This window comes from Poecilia reticulata, chromosome 9 (genome assembly GCF_904066995.2).
Source record: "Poecilia reticulata chromosome 9, P_reticulata-male-v2, whole genome shotgun sequence".
NCBI classification, from domain to species: Eukaryota; Metazoa; Chordata; class Actinopteri; order Cyprinodontiformes; family Poeciliidae; genus Poecilia; species Poecilia reticulata.
The window spans coordinates 12,429,510-12,451,557 of NC_088838.1; the positions used below are offsets into that span (position 1 = coordinate 12,429,510).

General features: G+C 42.9%; 1 protein-coding gene across 3 annotated transcripts; it reads left to right on the forward strand.

Annotated features, from left to right (window-relative positions):
- Positions 1 to 1,545: 1,545 nt before the first annotated feature.
- On the forward strand, positions 1,546 to 21,759 carry mn1b (MN1 proto-oncogene, transcriptional regulator b). Of its 3 annotated transcripts, none has more exons than XR_014088878.1 (3): positions 1,546 to 6,205; positions 9,217 to 9,336; positions 20,256 to 20,358. XR_014088878.1 is itself a non-coding variant. In XM_008419082.3 (3 exons), the coding sequence occupies exons 2-3, from the start codon at positions 2,674 to 2,676 to the stop codon at positions 20,471 to 20,473; spliced, it is 3,750 nt and encodes a 1,249-aa protein (XP_008417304.2). In that variant the 5' UTR covers positions 1,549 to 2,507; positions 2,606 to 2,673; the 3' UTR covers positions 20,474 to 21,759. The 3 variants fall into 3 exon arrangements, 2 of the variants coding, with proteins under 2 accessions (XP_008417304.2, XP_008417303.2); XM_008419082.3 differs by lacking the exon at positions 9,217 to 9,336 and having other exon boundaries at positions 1,549 to 2,507; positions 2,606 to 6,205; positions 20,256 to 21,759; XM_008419081.3 differs by lacking the exon at positions 9,217 to 9,336 and having other exon boundaries at positions 1,549 to 6,205; positions 20,256 to 21,759.
- The last annotated feature ends 289 nt before the right edge of the window (positions 21,760 to 22,048 follow it).

Here is a 22,048-nt window from a genome sequence, read left to right on the forward strand (position 1 = left end):
AAGTTATTTCCAAAAAGCTTCATTTTAAGTCATCCTCTGTGTCACTTGCCGCTAGGTGGCACTGTGTCTGTTTCATAAAAGCTTCCTTGATCTCTCTCTCTCTCTCTTTTTCCTTTTTCTTCTCCTCCTCCCTCCCCCAGTAAAGGCTCAGAGCTGACTGCCACCAAATTACACCCCACCCGCCGCCCCACTCTCAGAGTCGGGAGAGGATTGTGCGGTGTTCTCCTTTCACCAAAGAAAATAATCAAGGAGATCAATGAAATTGGCCTGTTTACACAAGTAGGCTTTCCCTTTATTTCAGCTAATCAGAGTTTACACAGAAATAAGCCTACGTACACAGCTTTCTGAAAACAATAAACAAGTTTAGTTTCCATGGGGTCAGAATTTAAAATAACATGATTTACAAAGATCGCGAGATTAATCACTGATGAATTTGGCAGCTCAGTGCAACGCAAAAATAACATTTAATTCACACTAGAATAGCACCAAACTGAAAGTTAGACTATTTGTGACGTGTGGTTTGGATATATTTTTGAGACGTGCTGACTTTGCAGTAGTGGTTCCATTGTCTTCCTCGCTTTTAACAAATATTTAACGTCTTATCTTGGGATTTGGCAGCACTTGACCTCAGATAACCCAGCAATTGTGCAACTACCGCTAATTAACCTCTTAAATAACCTCTTAAATAACTTATCAAAACGTGCTTTTTAAAGACAGTGTGTTGATTATTGAAACTGAGGTCCAATATCATTCACATAATTTACTTAGAATGTTGTTTAAGGTGGATTTTTTTTTTCCACACTCCACTGAGACCATGTTCCACAGAGCATGTGGTTTTCTGTTTTAAAACGTTTCCCTACAACATCAGCAGTCAGCGCTGAATAGATTTCTATTTTCAGACAATGACATTTCTTCCATTTCTTTTGATAAATTCCGTTTAAATCAATAAGCTGCTTGCCGTTCCTTTCCAGCTTGTTGGGAAGATAACGTGTTAAACCCTTACACATTCCCCATTGACTGAACATGGAAAGCAAAATAAAACTCACCTGAGGTACAACAAAAAAAAAAAAAAAAAAAAATGCTGCCCATTGCTTGCTGGCACCCTGGATGGTATGCCATACCACCCATATTGATCTATTGCATATCCAGGTCTTTATAGGATTTTAGATTGTCTATAATTTTTATATCATCGTAAACGACCACTTGTGTAGTCACTTTTTTCATGTTAAGGGACGTGAGAGTCAGATATTGTTTTCCACGTTCTCTTCAAATATATGGTAGCTTTAAAAAAAAAAAGCAAAATATCCCTTTTTATTTTTTAACAAAGAGAAACGTGAGAGATTCTATCGAACTAAAATCTCGTACTTCGCTTAGATTATTACTTTTCGAGGGAAAGCTTAAAGCTAAAAAAAAAAAAAAAAAAAAAAAAATCCCATCGACTCCACAAGACCACCTTAACGACGTTCGTCCCGCCCCCGGAGCTCCGTTTGGTCTCTGTGATTGGCTGAGACCTCGTGGATGGAAGTGGCTGCAGAAATGCAAAACTTGTTGCTGGCTCCTCTGGACGCGTTGATCTCACACAGCGCCAAGCGGCAGAACGGAGTGCGTGAGTGAGTGGATCTGTGAATCGCTCCGGAGCGCGCTCAGACCAGACCAGACCAGACCAGACCACAGCACAACAGAGCACAGGCAGAGAGCCCAGCAGACCGTACTGGCTGAACCGAGGGACGCGCACGTTTACAGCCGATCGGAGCGCACCGACCGGGGACTTACAGCGCGGAGGCTTCTCCACCGAGCGCATGAGCGGCCGCGCGGTGAAGGATGCTGTCAAGCCGCTCCGTGGTTGTGGAGCACCGGGGAGTGCACACCGCACCGCTCCTGGTTCACTGACGCTCTTGTTGGAGATTCGTGTTTATGGACTTCCATATATAAGCCCTTGGACTTTTGGTTTTCAAGCCTACTGAAACAGTTTATTTTTCTTTCCCATTTTTCTTTTTTTATTATTATTAAAGGACACCGGTGCGCAGAAATTTGTCAGAGAGACGCGCACACCGCTCCACACTGACTTTTATTTCTGTTGTTATTTCCAGTATGGGACCTTACACAAAAAAATCAGTCTGGGACCTTTTATACCGGGCTGGAATAAGGAACTAAACGAGGAAAAACTGTCATATTTTTGTTGATCTCCTCGAATCTTGTGCGCTCTTTTCATTTTTCCCCCCCGAGCGGTTTTTTTTTATCCAAAGAAAATTGCGCACAAAGAACAATAACTTGTAAAAGTCGCCGCTTTTGTGCAAGTTTTATTTTATTTTATTCTTTCTATCAAGAAAAACTAAAACTAAAAGGAAGAGCAGACATTTTCACCTATTAATGCGGGAACAGACAAGCAGTTTCCGTGCGTATTTGGCACCGTCTGTCCCCGCTCCACTCCGCGTCCTTGGAGAAGTAAAAACAAAAAACAAACAAAAAAAACTCCCTTTTGATTCCCAGAAATGAGAACTTATTTGGTGAGTTTGATCGTTTAAAGTATACTAAACATATTAATCATTAGTTTCATCAACACTGTGTATCATATTTTTTTTTTCCTTTTTGCTTTTGGGGACAGACGGAAAAATACAGAGTGTGCCGATGTCTGGCAAACTGGCCGTCATGTGGGATTGATTGCTGGGGAGTATGTTTGGGCTGGAGCAGTTTGGTTCTCAAATTAATAGCAGAAACCCTGGCCAGTCAGAGAGAAACATAAACCAACAGAGACTGAACATGGGCTCACATTATAAAAGCCCAGGCTTTCATGCTGGAGGCCCACCTGGAGCTGTGGAGTCCGGCATGGGCCCCATGAACGAGTCCCAAATGCTGGGGCTCAATATGAACATGAATGGTGAGCCTTACGCTGGGTTTCACCCTCGGGGACACCCAGACATGCATACAGGGGGCGGACTCCAGCAGCAGCAGCAGCAAGGACCCATGCATGGATTTTTTAACAACCAGCAACCTCATCAAGGACACCCGCATGCCCATCAACCTCACCCCCACCAACATCACCCTCATTTTGGTGGGAATTTTGGAGGCCCAGATCCAGGGTCATCATGCCTACATGGAGGGAGGCTGATGGGCTACAACAGCAACGGCATGGGACCACAGCAGGGCTTTGGAGAGGGTTTTGACCCTCTTGCTGAGGGACAGGCAGGAGAAGGCTTTCCGCAGCAGCAGCCACAGCAGCAGAGGTCTGCTAACATACCTGAATTTCAACATCATGGTCCCCCCAGCGGCAATCACCCCGTCCCTGCTCCCTGTCTTCCCCTGGACCAGTCGCCTAACAGAGCAGCATCCTTCCACGGTCTTCCGTCTTCTTCATCTACGTCATCTGAGCCTCACACGATGGAGCCTCGACGGATGCCCAACCAAGGAGCCGTGGAGGGGCTAGAGTACAACTTTCCAAGCGATCCGCCATCTGGACATTTTGATGTACCTGTGTTTTCCCCATCAGAGACAGAATCTCAGCTACCACATTTTGGGCCAGGCCGGCCCGTTCCCAGTGGAAATTTTCCAGGGAACTCTGGCATGCCTCGGACACCAGGCATGCAGGGCATTTCTAAGGGACATCAGCCGCCACCACAGCCCCAGCAACCTCAGCATGGAGTGTTTTTTGAGCGTTTTGGGAATGGCCGGAAGATGCCCGTGGGAATGGAGCCGGGGGTCAATGCAAGACATCCCCTCATGCAGCCGCAACAACAGACTGGCTTAATAGCCAGACAGAACTCGTGCCCCCCTGGCCTCCCCCGACCCCCTCAGGCTGAGCCCGGCAACACTAACCCCAACATTCTGGACGGAGGGGTCATGATTCCTGGCCAACATAACCAGTTTGAATATCCCATTCACAGACTGGAAAATAGAGGTTTGCACCCCTATGGGGACCCCATGTTTAATATGCAACAGCCAGCTCCTCCTCCCTCCCAGCAGCCCCCAAATCAGAGGCTGCAACACTTTGACTCTCCTTATATGAACATGGCGAAAAGGCCCAGATTCGATTTTCCTAATTCACATGGTGGCGATGGTTGGTGCAGTAGTATGGATAACCACCTCTCTCCCTCAGCATATCCCGGCCTTCCTGGGGAGTTCACCCCACCTGTCAATGAAGGTTTTGCACCAGGTCCCCTACAACATCCAGGGCCCGAGCCGCAGTCTCTGCAGCAGCGCCAAAACGCCGCCATGATGATAAAACAGATGGCCTCTCGCAACCAGCAGCAGAGGATGAGGCAGCCGAGTCTTCAGCAGCTAGGTCACCATGGCGACGTACCTCCTGTCCCAATGACTCATGGAGGTCCAGTTGGGAACATGCCTCAGCCCAACTTTGACAGGGAGAACAGTGGCAGAATGCCCAACATTGATGGACAAAATCCTCATGTAACTCAGGAGAACTCCTGGTTTCAGGGGTCCCACCCACCTGGAGAGATCATGTCACGGCGCATGGGTGGGGCTGGTAATGAGTCCGGGCCTAATGAGATGGGGCTGCAACAGAACGGGGCTGGGATGATGTTCAGGCCAGGCATTGGTATGCAGGACCCAATGAGAATAGCAGGAGACGGACATGTTCAGACCCTTCATTCTCCAGGCATGCACTCACAGTTTAGTGGAAACATGGGTAACCTCTCACAAATGCAGTCGCCAGGAGCTGGAGGAGGACATCCAAATGCACCAGCAGAAAGGCGACCAGCTGATTTTCCTGCACCTCCAATGGGAGCACAGCCAACGTTTCCCTATGGGGGGGCTAACCGCCAGGGGCCGCCTCACAGTGCTCCCCAGGGGGTGAGCACCTCACCAGGGAGCTACCCTCCACAGTCTGAGTTCCCCTCAGGCCAGCGGTCGTCTGTTAGTAAGCTGGGAGCTCTGTCCCTTGGGAACTTCAGCAAAACCAGCTCTAAAGACAGTGTTTTCGGTCAGAGCTGTTTAGCGGCCTTGTCCACGGCCTGCCAGAACATGATCGCTAGCCTAGGGGCCCCCAATCTTAATGTAACATTCAACAAGAAGAACCAAAACGAGGGCAAAAGAAAACTAAGTCAGACAGAGCAGGACATTAATAGCAGCACATCTAATGGGACTGGAAGTGCTGGTCCTGAATATTTTCAGAGCAGCGCTTCCCAGAACAGCCAGATGCCTGGCACCGGGAATAGCAACTCTAAGCCTGTAAGTCAAAGCCAGACGGTGCAGGGGGAAGCCAGTGCCCTCTCCCCAAACTACAACATGGACGCTACCCCGTGCAGTGAGGGGAAGGCAACAACAGGGAGTGGGAGAGGGAGAGGGAGGAGAAAAAGAGACAGTGGACATGTGAGCCCTGGAATTTTTTTTTCCTCTGATAACGGTAACCCTGTTGTAAGTCCAGGCCAGCAGACCCCCTCGGCTGGCGTTGGGGAGAGGGGTGGGGGCACACCTCATGAAAAACACCTTCAGTCACCCTCTTGGGGGAAAGGAGGTGACCTAATGTTGGGGGACCAGGCTGACCTTATGTCTTCTTTAGACAGTGGCATTCAAAGTGTTGCTGCCAAGTCTGACAGCAGCTCACCACGAGTGGACTTCCCTGACGATGTCAGCACCCACTATGGCAACGAGGACGAGGTGTCATCCAGCTCAGATGCAGGAGGGGCTTCTGCCACCAAGCCCAATCGCAGCCCTATGATCACAGGCTCACCCAAAATGCAGCGGAGTGATAACAGTTTATTAAATGGACAAAAGCCCCTTGGCATGGGCATAAACAATCATACTACCTCAGCACCAGACAGCTATGGACTGAACTCTGGTGTGAGCACAGGGGCCAGCGGGGTGAGCCACCCGGGCACTCCTGGGGTGGAACAGGTACGCACCCCGTCCAGCACCTCGGGCCAGGAAGAAATCCACCCGCTGGAGATCCTCCAGGCCCAGATTCAGCTGCAGCGGCAACAGTTCAGTATCTCAGAAGACCAGCCCCTGGCCATGAAGAACGGCAAAAAGAGCAGTGACTGTCCCTCGCAGAACGGAGACAATGAGCTGCCAGGCTGCAGCCCGGATGCAGGGAAGGGCTCAATGGGCACTATTGACCTTGACACCCTCATGGCAGAGCAGCATGCCACCTGGTACGTGCCCAGTGACAAGACCATGATGGATGGGTCAGAGGATGACAAGGCCATGGGACCCTGGGAAAAAAATAAAAGCCAAAACAGCAGTAAAGAAGGTAAATAACTCCTCCTTTTTCTCCTTTAATCTCTAACATACAATTCCGAGTGCTGAAAAGTTTTCCTCTTAAAATTTGTGCTTCATTTATTTGACCTCGAACGTCAATTCAAAAGGTATCCAAATACTTTTGCTGTCCTGCTGAAACTGACATTACAGAAACTTTTGTGCATGTTGTGTGAGCAGCATGCATCCCTGGTTATTCTATTGCTAAACTGAAAACTTAGAGGGTTTATTTAAGATAAGTGAAAAAAATATGTCGTCAATTTTAATATTTATGTATAAAAATTTTGTTTTTTTTTAATATGTTAAAGTAAAAAAAAAAAATTCCATCTTAAACGGTCCTTTCTTTAAAGCCTTTATTGTTAATTGTAGCTTAAAGCCTCTTCAAAAAGAACAGCTGAAGAAAAGTAAACATTTCCTGTGGCTCTTTATCTCAGTTTTCAGGGTGAACAACTACATTGAGAAGATTAATAGCTTTCTGTGGATATGCGTTTGCGCAGCGGGGGGTTCCCTCGCCTGGTTACGTGTTTGTTTTTGTCATTATCATGGGATAATACCGGCCTGGTCAAAGTGGATAGATTTTTCGACAGGATATTCTGGATTAGTATCCTCGTTTAAAAAAAAAAAAAAAAAATCCGGTCATTCACGTTTAGTATTTTGGAACTAATGTTAAATAGATGACAGATTTAAAAGCGTTATGTTAATAGACTGATATTTTTAATTTGCGTAACTTTGTCTCGGAGCGATTTTTGTAACTCAGTTGTGATATGAATAATTCTCACTGTGTTGTTTCTCAAATATGGTAAAAAATATTTTTGACTAAAATATGCTTTTTAAGCAAGAAGAGACGTGCCATAAATTGAAGAGATGGGCTTGAAGTTACAATTTTATATCTTCAGAGCGCAACGTCTTTATGACGTCTTTAAATCTAAATATATATTTTTTTCTTTTTGTATGAGAATGTGAGTTTTGTCCTTCTTTTGTAATAATAATAATAATAATAATAATAATACATTTATTTAAGTGCAATCAATTCTCACTTTATTTTCATTAGTTGTTTGTTTAAAAAAAATTGTTTCCAAAATTCCTTTTCGTCATTCTAACTTCATAATTTATCAGGCTAACTTTTCTGTATTGTTAAGACCAAGTCTAAAGACAGAGTCGATATTTCATTACATGCGTTCACAGCGCCGTCTCGCTTCTGCAGCGTCTCTTTGTTCTGATGTGCGGGTGCAGAGCGCGGCGGGGACGCGCATGGCGCGGACTCTTTGCGTCCAGGCGCGTCGTTCGTGTGACACCGAGAAGAGGGTGTCGGGTTATAAACAATAATACCATTACACAGATGGAGCACATGTTTCATATAGCGCAGCGCTGAGTGGTGAAATCTTTTGTCTTCAGACACTTTAACCGAGAATTGCTAAAGCTGCTGCGTGCATGCGTTGTATTAGGAATAATCAAAACTTTGACAAATTTAAATAAATATTTTCAATATTAATAAAGACATAAAAAAATAAAATAAAATCCCCCCCTCCCCCCAATAGAGAGTTAGGTTGTTTTATTTCCCCCAATAATTAGTTCCACGTTTAATATTATGAACGCACAAAAGTCATAAAGTATTTAAAAGCGTTGTAGTTTCTCCTCTCTTCTCTGCTCTGCTCTCCTCAGCCCTCCCTGCGTGGACGCAAGGCATGCAGCTCTGGAGCGATCGATAGCTAGTTAGCACAAATCACAGCTCCTGACAGTTTCTCATTTGAGTGCCTCAGACAGCAAAGATTGAAAAAAAAAGAAAGAAAAAGGACGGAGGTGTATATATTTATTTTTTGGAGGGAAATGTGGGGGGGTTGGAGATTGAATCTGATGCGCATAGGCTCCACATTGGGAGCAAAAATAACATCATCATTTAAGATAAGTCACATCCCACAGTGTAAGCTCCAAAATCAAACATCCCACTGACTTTTTTCCCCCCGCCACACACACACACACACACACACACACACACACACACACACACACACACACACACACACACACACACACACACACACACACACACACACACACACACACACACACTAGACCACTAGTTTTAAGTCATTAATCTTGTAAACAAAAAATCCGCCATAGGCAAGAAAATGCCACTGACACATATTTCAAATAAATCATAACAGTACTTTAGTCAATTAGGTTTCAGTGAAATATTGCTTGATCAAAGAGAGACATCATTTCAAACAAGGAAGAAATTAGATCCTAGAAAATGCACTTTTCTGGCCTCTTTAATGGAAGCTTAGTGAAGTTTCTAACTATATCTTTTAAAATAGCTTTTTAGAATCACAGCTGTCTTCTTAGCAGTTTTTATTCAAAATGTTTTTTTAAATATATATAAACACATTACTATTATTTTCTGGAAAAAGTGAAATATTTTGTAACAAATTTAATTGTTGTAAAAGTCCAAGCAAGAATTGATGAAAATGCTTGTGATGCTTTTTCTTGGGGGGGGGGCTTTTTTTTCAACTTTCATTTTTCAGCTGAAACATGCATATCATTTAGTACACTTTAATTATCTTTAAAAATGTTTTTATTATTGTTATTATTAATATTATTATTTTATTTTTATTCACTGTTTTCCCTGTGTCGTAGTGGAGAGTCTCGGAGTGCAGTTTGCACAGACGAGCTGATGGCAGCGAGAGTTAAACCGGGTGACGTTCAGGGGTCAGAGTTCAGGGTTCAGCTCGGTTCCTGTAGGGACTGTGTGTCGTCACAGTTTCCCTGGGGAAAAAAAAAAATAAAAAATAATGAAACGTACGATAATTCTGTTTATCTTAGCGCTGTGGCCTGTCGGTGGTGGATCAGGAGAGCAGCTCGCTTGGGAAACCAAACAAAAAGACAAAGTGCAGATATTCAATAACTTCCTGTGAATGTGTAAATGTGTTGACAGATAGCTGATAAAACTTCGCCCGTTCTTTCAGGAACTGTTCTCTCGGCGTGTCTCTCTCTGTGCTCCCTCTGCAGCCATTCAAAGCGATGCGTGTGGCAGTGATATTCCCTTCTAGCCTCGTGTCTTTGCGACGTTGCGCTTCTCTGTGTTTCTTCGCAAGGATCTGGTACACTTCATCATCCCAGCGACTTCAGGTCCTCGTCCAACTGCCTGTCGTTCATTCTCAGTTTGTATTTCTCCTTTTTCGAAAACTTTTTGTTTTTCACACCCTCCCTCTTCCTTTCTCATGAACATATCTTAGCCAGTGACTGACCGTTCATGTGGAAACTCATGCACAGTCTTGATAACAGGCAACCAGCAGGCGTAGGAAGTGATTCAGTTATTTTTATTTTTACTTTTCACTTCTTTTTTTTTTTTTTTTGCCACAAGCTTGTGTAACTTTTTTTCATCTTCTCATCTCAGTTAAAAAAAAACATTTCGCAGTTGACCTTGTGGAAGAGTTTCACTTTTAGCTCTCCAACCAATCAGTCTTCACACAAGCTCTAATAATAATCAAATCCTTATCTCTCCGACTCTGACAGCTTTGAAACATGGAGAACTTGCATCCTATCATGCTTACTAGAAAGCACAGAGTTGCAACAGAAGTAGAGGTTTATTGATATTCCACTGTGAAAAGAGAAATCTTGTGAGACTTACCTGGCTTTGACATTTTTAGCACGACAAAGGTCCCACAAGCAACACCAGTAATTTCTATTTCCCTTTTTTTTTTTTTACAAGAAAGAAGAAAGTGATTGGCACATGCTGGAATGTGCTAAAAACAGCTCCGGGCAGTTTATGTACTTTACCTGTCATTGCAAGGTGTTTCATATTGACGTCTGTAACAACATTTATCACACTCGTCTGTCCCATAATAATTGTGTTTTATTGTTTAAGACAAACAACTCAAAAGAGGAATAAACTGAAGTCAAAGCTTGTTCTGTTACCATCTCAATTCTAGAGATGCACCAATCACCATTGATCTTTTTTTCCCCTTTATTGGCTCTGATCAGTAATCAGCAGATGAAATTTAAAGGCATCAAAGCTAAAAGTGTTCTTCATTTTAAGTTTATAACACAAATGAGCCAACAACATGCGCTTTGAAATGGTTGCAGCTTATATGCTGCAACAAATTTGCTGTATAAATGAGAAAATTCTTGTAATTCCTTAATTTTTCTATTGAATTCCAAACCACTATCTCTGCAAAAAGGACCCACTGCACATATTTTCTTTTAAGTTAGTTATAACCCTTAAGAAAAAAAATTAACAAAACAAAAATCAGAAAGAGTCCAAATCAGCATCAGCAGCTCAGAGCCCAAGCTAAATTGGAAATCAATGTCTGCCAAGAAAAAAATAAGCCAGGTTGGTGCATCTTTAATTAAAGCAATTGTAAATATCATCGAGTTATTAGTTGTTGTTTTTTTTTTTTGAAAACAAGAAATTGAATATTCTTTTGTCAGAGAAGTCAAGAAACTAGATTTCTGTATTTAAAAAAAAATACAGGTGTTTCATATTGACGTCTGTAGAATATTGTTTTAAATTCATAAATCTACAGCTTTGCTTGCATTTGTCTTTTTTTTGGTGTTGCGGTTGGCATGCACAGTGTGTAACGAAAGGCTGGATTGTTGGTACCGCAGCTTGACAGTATGGATTCGTCATCTGCAGGCATAAAAGTTTGATTTATTTGGACTCGGTGTCAGGCTCCCAGCTACTGACTTCAGTATCAGGTGTCTGCACGGAGAGGTGCACGTTTAATTCCAACGTGCTGGAAAAATGTAAGCGTATTTACTCGACTTTTAAAAAGATGGAAAACACGTCTGACTCGCCTTTAGTGTTTGGATTTCAAGATGGTCCTTGGAAGTGTTTTCTGCATCTATTTGCATGTTCCTTCGTATTTTTTTTATTTTATTTTTTTGTGTGGGCATTAGTGACAGTCAAAAGAAGTCTTAAAGAGACGTGCTTGTGACTGCTACAGGAAGATGTCAAACCTTTTGCTTTGCGAAAAAAAAAAAGTGTTTTTGAATATTTAAAATAGAAGTTCCTTCTGCGTTTTGTTTTTTTCCCCCAGAGGGAGGGCGCAGGAATAAAATTAAACCTGTATCAGCATGTGGGGAAATTTTCACCTCGGATGCAGCTGGAAATGCAAACGAGTGTGGATCCAAACTTTAAATGGTGTCTAACGTCTGAATGTCCACTGTACTGCAGAGTGTGGACACGGGGCACTGAGCTCCTGAAAGGTGTCCCACGATCCTTAGCTGCAAGAGAAAGTAGTTCAGATTTTAAACCCTGTGTGTGTGTACGTGTGGGGGTGTGTGTGTGTGTGGGTATACTCTCAGTTTTTAGAGGTGTGAATGTTGTCACGCTGCCAATAGCGGTTATGTTATTAGGCATACAGGTAGTCGTCAGGCACTGTTTAATTTGTATTGAGGAATTGACAAATGAGTTATGACACTGGGGCTGTTTCTCCTGGGAGACAGAAGTAGAGACTGATGGAGTACGAGAGGAGGTATGAGAGACAGCGAGAAATAAAGAAGGAAGGAAGGAGGGAAAGAAAGAAAGAAAGGAGGGACGAAAGCAGCTGATTTTCAAAGGACTTGCTTTTTGCTCCGGAGACGAGTAGTTGGGTAAAACTGCCATTTGTACTTATGGAAGAACAAAGAGAATTCAAACCATATAATTTTTCTACCAATATTTTTGTGCTCCATTAGATTTTTAGTTGTTGCTATGTTTGATTGAGTTTTAGTTACACATATTGCTGCAAATGTACTTCACCAGACTTTCGGTGCTTAAACATGAATTAGAAACATTTTCCTTCCACTGTTCAAGTTGGTTCCTCTGTACTAAGAATTTTAAGAAAAAGTTATTTTTCTCTCACATACTTTCATATGAGTGGTTTTACAGTTAAACGCCTTACAGAGAAAGTGTTGAAGTAACCACAATTTTTTTTCCTAAGCAATGACCCCTGCCTCCCCTCCCCCGTCTTTTGCTGCACACTGCCAGTAAGATGGCTTACGGAAACAGCTTCACTTTTGCCTCGCTCGCAAGAAAGCGAAAATTGGAAACGTTTGCACTCATCAGAAATGCGCAGACAGTTATAGAGTGGAAACCAAAAGATCGCCACACATCAATATGGCCAGGCTTACTATTTTAAAACTACCGGCTGTGAGCGAAAGCAGTTAACTCGACCATTAAACCGGCTTGTTAAACCTTTGCTTTCTTCCCAAAGAGCAGAAAGGTAGAACAATCCATGGAATAAACTCTTAAAAACTACTTCTAAAATTAGCAGTGTTTGTTTTAGAGTTTTGTTTTAGTCTCAGAACCAAAACCATAATAAATCTTACAGCCAGAATTGTAACAAGTATGTTGGTTTTATGAGTCTCAGATCAAAAATACCTTGATTAAGCATCTTATATTTTCAAATGTCACATTTTTTTGTCTTGTGGATCTTTTCCAATAATGTCTGTGCAAAAAGTGAATTTTTCTCAAAAAAAAGAAGAAGAAGAAGAAGAAGAAAAAAAAACTCAGCAGGCCGCAGTGTACAGAAACAAAATAGAGACAGCGAACTAGATCAATATGTCACTGGTTTGGATGACATGCTGGACAGGTCCTGGACATGGCTGTGAGTTATGTAGGAGGCACTAAATCACTTCCCATGTTCTGATTTGTGTCTGGTTTCCTAAGCACTTCTTGTGGCTGGAGGGGGAGGTGTGTGTTTGTATGAGTGTTAGTGGATGGTAGTGAGTATGTTGCTGGAGAGAAGGTAACAAATGCTGGGGGCAGTGCCTGTCGAGGCAAGGTTTTCCTTTTTCTTTTTTTTTTTTTTTGTTTCTTTTTCTTTTTTCCATCTTCATGTTGCAGGGCAGAGAACAGAGAGGAAATTCAAACCAAAATAACCCCTGTGCCCTTGCCTGAGAAATGTCCCCCCCTCCTTCGTCGTTCCCTCCAGATATCCTCTCTGCTCTGAGGGAAAGGTCATGCTACGGCACTTGGGTGGAGTTAAAGGGGTTGTGGGGAGCCTCACATTGACACCCCCACCCCCCTGGTCCCCATCCCGTCCACCTCAGGGCATGGATAACCGGGACAATACCTCTGTCAGGCCATGGGAACCTCAATTGGGCCCTTAAGCATACCTGCAAATTAAGGGCTTTATTAGATTTGCTAATGTGAGTTAGATTGTTTTTGTTTTTCTTTTTGCAATAATCTGTATTGTCTGAGCAGGCGACAACATATATAATAAATTCCAGGCAATAAAATTTCCACTCGCTACATCCTGTTGCAGGTTAAACAAACCTTTCCCCATCCTCCATTTTTCCTAGGATCAGATTTATTAATTTTTTTGTTTTTCTCTTGGTGGTTTTGAACGGCTGTTTTGTGCTGAGTCCTCACGCAGAACCACAGCTCTAGTTGTTATGCGAAAGGAATCTGACCTGATGTCACACACTGTCACAGGAGTGAAGGCCTTTGGGTGTTTTTGTCAGGGAGCGCAGCGATCTGATTGGTCTGGTTTGTGTTCAGAGGGGACGGGGTCGCGCCCCGGAGAGCCCGAGGTCAAAGGTGAAGTGTGGTCATGGAAGTGTTGGGATGGGGATAGAAGGAGGACGCAGGCCCGCCTGCCGCATGGGACGCCAGGGCCTGGGAAATCACTGTCACAGAGGAAACTCAAAACTCGCCAACAGACACTCTGTTTCCTTCTGCTCTTATTTTAATTTAGCTTCTCTTATTGTCTCTCTGGAATGGAAATGAGCCTGAATTAGATTTTGCCATCCTGACAACTTGAGTAAAAATCACCACAATCTAAAACCACAGCTTGTTCCAGTTTTTTTTTTTTTAAACATAAAATATAATCCAAGAGAAGTCTTTTGCTTTTGTTTGGTCAGTGTCCTCTTACAGGTCAGATTGCACTTGGTGCAGTACTTTATAATTGACCAAAAATGTGACTTAATGTTTTAATCCAGACATTGCAGATTAAAATTATCGTCTGTGGCTAAATCTGGCACTTTGCATAGTAGATCTAAATAATGCCCCTTTTAAATAAATTAATTAATTCATACAGCTGCTGAAATAATATATTGATATTTGCTGATTTGGTTTTGATGAATAGAAAAGAAAAAAAAACAAAAAAAAAAACAAATATCTAAAATTTATCAGTATAACAAGCTGACAGTGGGTTGTTAATTACTCAGGCTATCTGCTCTTGTAGCTAGCTTGCAATCTGTAGCTGAACAGACTTAGCTGTAGCATTAGCTTTAAAAAGTGTCTCTATAAGAGAGTGACGGGCGATTGTCCTTGAGTTTCCACTTCATAGCTGTCCATAGTTGAAAAATATTTCCAACCATTCAATTTTGTTTTTCTAGAACGACAGGGAAATGTTTTCTTGACCTGCACTGAGTCAGCTGACTGTGCAGCAGGTGGGAGAGAGACGGCACTCCTTACAGTCTCAGAAGTCTGTGATCACTGGCATTTTCTCTGCTTTCTCATTAAAAGATCTTTCCCTGTAGGATCTGCAAATCGAAAATGTAAAGCAGGCATTTTTCACAACCTTGCACAGTATGGAGATTCAACACACTTCATCATTTGTTGTTTCTTTTGTAGTCCACACATAGTTGCAGACGAAACTGCGTTTACTCCGTTACTTCATCTGGAATCTCGTTAAAAAGAAGAGCTCCAGGAAATAGTAGCTGATGATGAAATCGAAACTCTGGGAATACCTCGATACACACCATTGCCCCCCTCTGACGTCATGAACCATTGATCCTTCTTTGTCTCCCTTAAATATTATCAAAGTCCCTTTCGAATGTGCCGCTGCTTTTTAAGATTAATCTGAAGAAGTAATCGTACTCCTTAGCAGTTAATATGGAGCTGGCAGGAAAAGGGTCTCTGAGCAGCCTTTGTTTACCTTCCTGTGCTGCGGTTTGACATGTAAACCCGTGTCAGGCCGTCAGCTCCCAGACACATTGGTGTCATCCAGACAACCGGAGCTGCGCGCTGCGCTCCCTGCCTTCATGGCATTCAAGCTCCACTCATCTCTGTAAATCGTTTCTGGCTGTGTCTGTGAAAACGGCTTCACAACCCTGCTGCTGCTGCTGTGTGTGTGTAGGTGTGTGGGTGCGTGTGTGTGTGTGTGTGTGTGTGTGTGTGTGTGTGTGTGTGTGTGTATGAGCATCATCACCAGGCACCAAATAAAAATATACTGCACTTGGGATGAGAGATATGGCCATATAAATGCATCACTTTGAATTCGGTATTTATTTAACACATGTCTTTGGTAATCCTTTGTGGCTGTAATGTGGTTAAGGATATTAAGGTGTATTTGTGGCTGAGCGCAGCTGCCTGCACTGTTACCGTTGCCCCCTTTTTTATTAGGCATTTTCTCTCTCGCTGGTTGGAACTAAGCACTCGTTTCCCTCAGATGAATGGGCCATTATTGAGATATTACCGTGGATATGAATTCTGCGTCAGTCAATGAACAACCGTAGCCAGATAGACTTTATTGAAGAAAATTCCTGCTTGTAAAATGTCATGGCGATTTGGGATTTAGACTTGTGTGATTTTTCAAATTTCACACTGCCGTCTCCACCTTCGAACAAATCTACCGGCATGGCTAATTTAAGTGTGGCGTGTTGATCTTTTTTTTTTTCTTTTTTTTTTCCCAGTCTTGTATTTCTGAAAGAAAAAAAAAATGACACCCATTGAATCCCGCCGGAGGCCCTATGATGTTGAGTTATAGTTAGTTTTTTCTTTAATGGTCAGGTTTTAACACTCATTGTTTCTTTAAAATGAACACTATAATTCAGTTTATTTATTTACAACTAAATTACACCAAATGGCATCTAAAGGCAGTTTACAACAATTCATTATTGCAGTAACGTTCCACTTTGCATAACAAGTAAAGTAGTCAAATGTGAATTTAGCTACAAGCAGTATGATTTTATATTCTAATTATAGTTCGGTAATCAAAATCAGCCGGTCACGTAATTGGTGAAAGCTTTGTCAGTGTGAGGAAGCCCTTCTGATTGCAACAAGGCATTGACTTATCAGCAATTCCAGCAAATTACAATGAGCATATTGCATGTATTGCAGTCATGGGCCTCGATGCTGGTAGCTGGCCCATATTAAGTTTGTCAAGAAATAAAACAGTTTCAGCCAGTGGTCAGTTGGCTGAAAGAAGGTCACTGTCCTTTTTACAGCAAAAACAAATTGGATTTGAACATGTTTTGAGTTGTGTAATTCATGGGCTGTCGTGGTTTGGAAACTAAAGGAATATAACACACAGCTCTCATGAAGGTGTCACAGTTTTAAACCCTCAGCCTGATACTACATGTGGTATTTTGTTAAAAACTGACTGGAGGCCTTTTTAACTAACATGCCAGCGAATATGAGTTTGTGTTAAATGTCTCTCTGTGTCCTAATAAATATATAGATGTTTTTACCTAACATGATTATCATTTTAAAATGCTGTAAATTATGTCTCAATGTTTTACCAGCAATAATAATGTTTACCTCTGTTTTAAGTGTTTTTATTAATAACGTGATGCTGTTGTTCTCTTACACTCAAGGTTAACGTATCGACCCATGCCTAAATTTCTTTTTCGCGAAGACAAAAACAGATCCCGTGAACATGAATACTGGGTTTATTCTAATGACAGCCATGAGTAAGAGTGTGTGATCACAAAAGATAGTGATCATATCTGATATTTTCAGCCATGTGTAGTTTTTCTTCTGTGTATTTTCCACCGCTGTCCTTTGCTTTGGAGCTGAGTAATGCATGTAGCTGTGCTTTGTACGTGTGTGCTGTTGTATGCATGTCCTTGCTTTCTGGCCTGTGTGCATGCGTATGTGTGGGTGTGTGCGTACGCGTGCATACGTGTGTGTGTGTGCGCATGCGAAGCAGTAGCTGAAGGCTGGTGTGAGTGTGGCAGCGCTTGGTTGGTTGGTGTGCTCTGTGTTTTTGGCTGTGTGTGTTGTCAGTTTGCTGTGTGTCAGCAGTGAGCCAGGGGAACGCTTGGCTGCCTATTCAGGCCGGTGCGGACCCTGCTGTGCCCAGCTAGCATGAGCTGCTGGCGGGTGCTTGAGGGCACTGTGCTGGGAAGAGGGAGTGTGAGGGGATGTGGGGGTGGGACTGGCAGGGGGTGGGTGTGGGGGATCAGCCATGCTGAGGTGTATGACTGTACCCTCTGGCAAATGTGAGATCTTGTCACAGCCACCACCAACACCGCTCTGAAATCCTCATCTCTCTCCTTGCTCACCGAACCAGCAGTGACAACCCCCCCTCCCCCCCTCTCCTCTTCACCCCCGTCGTACATACAGTACGCTTCCATCAGGCACCTGGATTGGGGTTGGGAGATGGAGAGAAATCTTCCAGGGAGCAGAGGTGATAGGACCAGATGAAACGGAGAACAACGGGAGGCTTAGCTGCCTGACCTTTCACCAAATCCCCCCACTTTTCCGTTCCACTGGTCGCAGCCCAGACTGGCTGGGGGGCTCGCCTGCCTGTCTGCCTCTCCTGGCCGCCCCGCATTTTGGTCTTGCCATCTTTTTTTTTTTTTTTCTTCTCGCTTTTATCCCTGTCCCTTTTGAATCAAATTGTATGACTGCTGCCACAAGAAGTGACAAGACTGAGCAAAGAAAGCAAGGGGGAAGAAACACAAAAAACCCAAAACAGATTAGCTGAAAAAGGAGAAAGTAAGCTTGCAGATGATACAAACATGCATGAAGGTTTTCTGCAACAGTTCCCACTTCCCTCAGGTGAGCATCACCCTGACTGGAGTGTTGTGATCTTGAGCCGCTCTGAGCCCAAACTGTCGTCTATCACAGCCTCGCCCCCTCTCCTCCCTCCTCCCTGCCGTCTCTGACACATGTAACTCAGCTTGTCAGAGCTGTTTTTCCACCTTCCTCCGCTCTCACACACCAACGTGTCCCTGAACCTCAAAGCTTTGCGTCTTCACGCGGTTGATCTAGTTTGTTTCAACCATCCACACGGAGCGGAGCGGTGGAGCGTTTTGTGTGGTGAGGAGATGGGAGATTAATCGGACTGATGTAAACCGACGATCGCTAACATCTTCACACGCGGTTTTCTCTGTGCTAAGGGCTTGCTTGGAGGCAAAATCCAAAAGCAAAAGATGCTGCATTAGTGGCACCCAACTCATAGCCCCACCACTACCTTGGCTTTTTTTTTTCATTGTGTCCTGATTTAATCTAATAAAACTGTACTTATTTTTACTTTTTCTTCGCAGATAGATGTGATGAAGTGTGATGCTGCACTCATAAGAAGTTCACACTTCTCTTCATCTTTTATTTAGCAATTTATTCCTTCACATGCCGGGTTTTTTTTGTGTCCACATTTGAATCATGCATCTTGGGAGTCCACATTTTCTCTGTCTGCTTTTATAGATACAAACATATGCATTTATATTAGAGATGTACCAATCAGACATTTCCGTGGACAGTTTCCTATTTGTAAAGGTCTGACCTGCCCAAGAGGATTTTTTTTCCAAAGAAGTTTAAATAATAAAAAAAGTAAATCTACTACTTTTTTTTTTGCATAAATTGTAAATTTAATTATTCTGAAAGAAGTCTAGCTACACCTCACTATTGTTTGTGTTTTTTCACTCTACTTCTGAAATGTAGCAGTATTTAAAAAGCACACATTTTCACTGCAATGTCATTTTAAAACAAATATCAGCTGCAGCACAGTTGTAATTTACTTTCTACTACCAATATTTTATTATTTACTTTTATGAGTCCAGTTGTAGAATTATTTATTTGCGGGACACTCCACAGAGTCAACCCGCCTTCCGCCTTTCTTTTTTGACTCTGTGGACGAACGATCATTGAATCTTTTAGCACCAGAGAGGTGTGCGGTTAGGGAAGAGAGAGTGAGCAGTATGTATTACGCAGCTCTGCAGCTCAATAGAATTTCTCTGCAATTTTATGACAAAGATAAAATGATGAAATAACCAACGTTTTAAACCTTTGTTGGTGTCTTGTGTTGACAGCTATCCCAGATACAAACCCTGACTTTCTCTGAGGATTTCCTGTAAAGCTGTGATATTTCCAAAAGATTTCTAACAGATTCCTAATCCAATGTGTTAGATGACGGATTGGAATTAGAAATAGCAATTCTTCTGCCACGGGTTTAACTTTTTTTGTTTTTTTTATTTGCTGAAGTCTAACTTCCTATTTACACATAGCATGCTGAATGCACACCCGACATTCCTCTTTGGAAAATTCTGCTTCCTTTTAAATGGCTTCACACATCCTTTGTGCTTACAACTTTATTCTTAAGACCTTCATTGATATTAAAACTACAGCTAAAAAAACTCTTCCTCGCTCCCACAGTGACAAATTCGACACTGAAGGGTTGTGACCTGTTGGTGCCTAGGAATGTTGCCTTCACAGATCAGACTTTTCCTGACCTGCTGATCACAAATCAGGGTCACTCGAGGGTAAAATCAGCCAGTTCCAGCCACCAGCCGATTTCTTGGTGGACCTCCGGGTTTTTCCACATTATGTTTAATCAACCTATGTATGGATTTTTCCTCAACCGTTTAATAGGAGACTTCACACTTTGCTGACACAGGGTCGATACCGTGTCATGGTCATTATGCCCATAAATTGGGCCAAGCAGGATGAAAAGGTCAGTCTTCTTCGGTGCCCTTTGACCCAGCGATGGGAGATCATGCAGGAGTTTCCCAGAGTTGCATGTTTAAATTTTTCTGCGTGCGTGCGTGCGTGCGTGCGTGCGTGCGTGCGTGTGCGTGCGTGTGTGTGTGTGTGTGTGCCTGCCTGCTTTCACGTATTTTTATCAGGCAGTGAGGAGGTGGACTGTGAGAAGAAGAAGCTTTGCTTACAGGCTCCACTTTTGGTCTTATTGATGAAAAAAAATGGGAGAGGAGAGGAAAGGGGGATGGAATGGTGTTGAATTTATTTCACAGTGCAGACTGAGAGTGGGATGTGAAAATGACACTGGTTTCATTAAATGTGTATATTTTAAATGATTCATCTGTATCAGAGAATGCCAGCTGCTTGGAATTGCTGGAGCCTTAATTAACCTCCTCCTTCCTGTGCTTCTGTTCAGAATCCGAGCTCTCCCAGAGTAAGACCGGAGCTGTGGCCCCAGGAGCCGGAGGGGGAGGAGGCGGGAGCAGCGGCGGGAACCACCTGCAGTGCCTGTCCGTCCACTGCACAGACGAGCTGGGGGACAGCAAGGGCCGAGGGGGGCCCGTCTCCTCTTGGCGCTCCATCCACTCTGACATCTCGAACCGATTTGGGACGTTTGTGGCAGCTCTGACTTGAGCGACAAAACAGACTTGGACGAAGAAGGATACAAAACCAGAAAACAAAAAATAAACAAAAAAAAGACTGAAGGACAACCTCAGAGACAAGAAAAAAAACAAAAAAACAAACGATGACGATGATATGTCAGTGAGACAGCTGTGTGCGGCTCTTGCCTGTTCAGGGAGAGAGACATTCGTGCTCATAAACGCAAAAACACGAACGCAAGTTACACCCACACTTACACACAGAATCAAATGCCATGATTTTTTTTCCCCCTTCTTTTTTAACACAGTCATGCATTAATATTCTGCTGGACAATAAAACGTGGGGCCGACTCGTCGATTCCCCACATCTGGAAAACCTCAAATCCATTTTTTTTCTTCCCTTTCCCCTTTGATTTCATTGTTGAAGAGAAATAAAGACATGTTTAAGGAGGAGAAGAGGAAAGCAGAAGAACAGAGGAACAGATGTCAGTTGTCATTGGCTTTGATTGTATACCCGTGTTTAAGTATCGGTGATGTGAACTTGGCTTCATTGCTTATTGCAGTCTGCCTGCTCTTACCTCAGTTATGGCTACACCTCTAAAGTTGACCTGATTTTTCTGGGTGGGGACATGTTAATTTCGCCGACAAGGCCCGCCGGTTCACTTGGCAAAGCCAAACTCTAAGAAACGGACCCAGAGGAAGGCTAGAAGGGGGACAGTTATGCAGGAGCGTACCTCAGCATTTTTTATTTTTTTTTTGGGAGGGGGTGGGGGGTGGCGAACTCAGATTTTCTCGTCTTTGTCAAAGCATTTTTGAACCATTTTTGAACCGTTATCGTTTGCTGCTCTCAGTCATTGAACTCATATTTCTCTTTCAGTCAATTTGCTGAGAAAGTGTTTTTCTCTCTCTCTCTCTCTCTCTCTTCTCCGCTGCACATCCTGTGAGCTCAACCACTTGTATACAATTCAGCCAATGGGAACTAGAAACAACAGAGGAGGTCAAGGGGTTTGTTTGATAAGGGAAATGAAAAATAATAATAATAAAAAAAAAAGATTATTGGTATTGCACATGTATAATAAGAGAACATTTTGCTGTGTGTTAGGCAATCTTGTAACCTTTAAATAAAAGCTTCTGTTGAATTTGAATTTCTTGAACAATAGATGGAGGACTGTGACGGCAATTTACAAACAGGTTTTTTGTTATTGTTTTCCTTTTTTTAATAATATGTAAAGTGCAGTCGTCTGTTTTCCTGCATATTGTATATATCTGTATATGTTTTATTGAGTAACTAAATAACAATAAATATGATGTTAAAGGTGGCATTTCTGTCTCTTAAGTGTTTTGAAAGTCTGCTGTTCAGTTTGTTAATTTGCTAGTTTGTACCCTCATTTCGTACTTATGTGTTACTATTTCTTCCATCCTGGTTCCATTTTGGCTCTCCATACACCGCGCCGCTACCATGTATGAGACCCAGAGGCTCTCTGAAGTCAGTACACTCCTGTTACAATTCTATTTTTTTGTAATTTAGAAAAAAAAAAAAGCAGACATCAGTCATTTGCAAACCTTCACTTCACTTTCCTTTAACTAATACTTTTCTAAAGCACCTTCT

Coding starts and splice junctions, on each gene's coding strand:
- mn1b (XM_008419081.3), top strand. CDS start 2,674: ATGTTTGGGCTGGAGCAGTTTGGTTCTCAAATTAATAGCAGAAACCCT. Junction 6,206..20,255: donor CCAAAACAGCAGTAAAGAAG/GTAAATAACTCC, acceptor GCTTCTGTTCAG/AATCCGAGCTCTCCCAGAGT.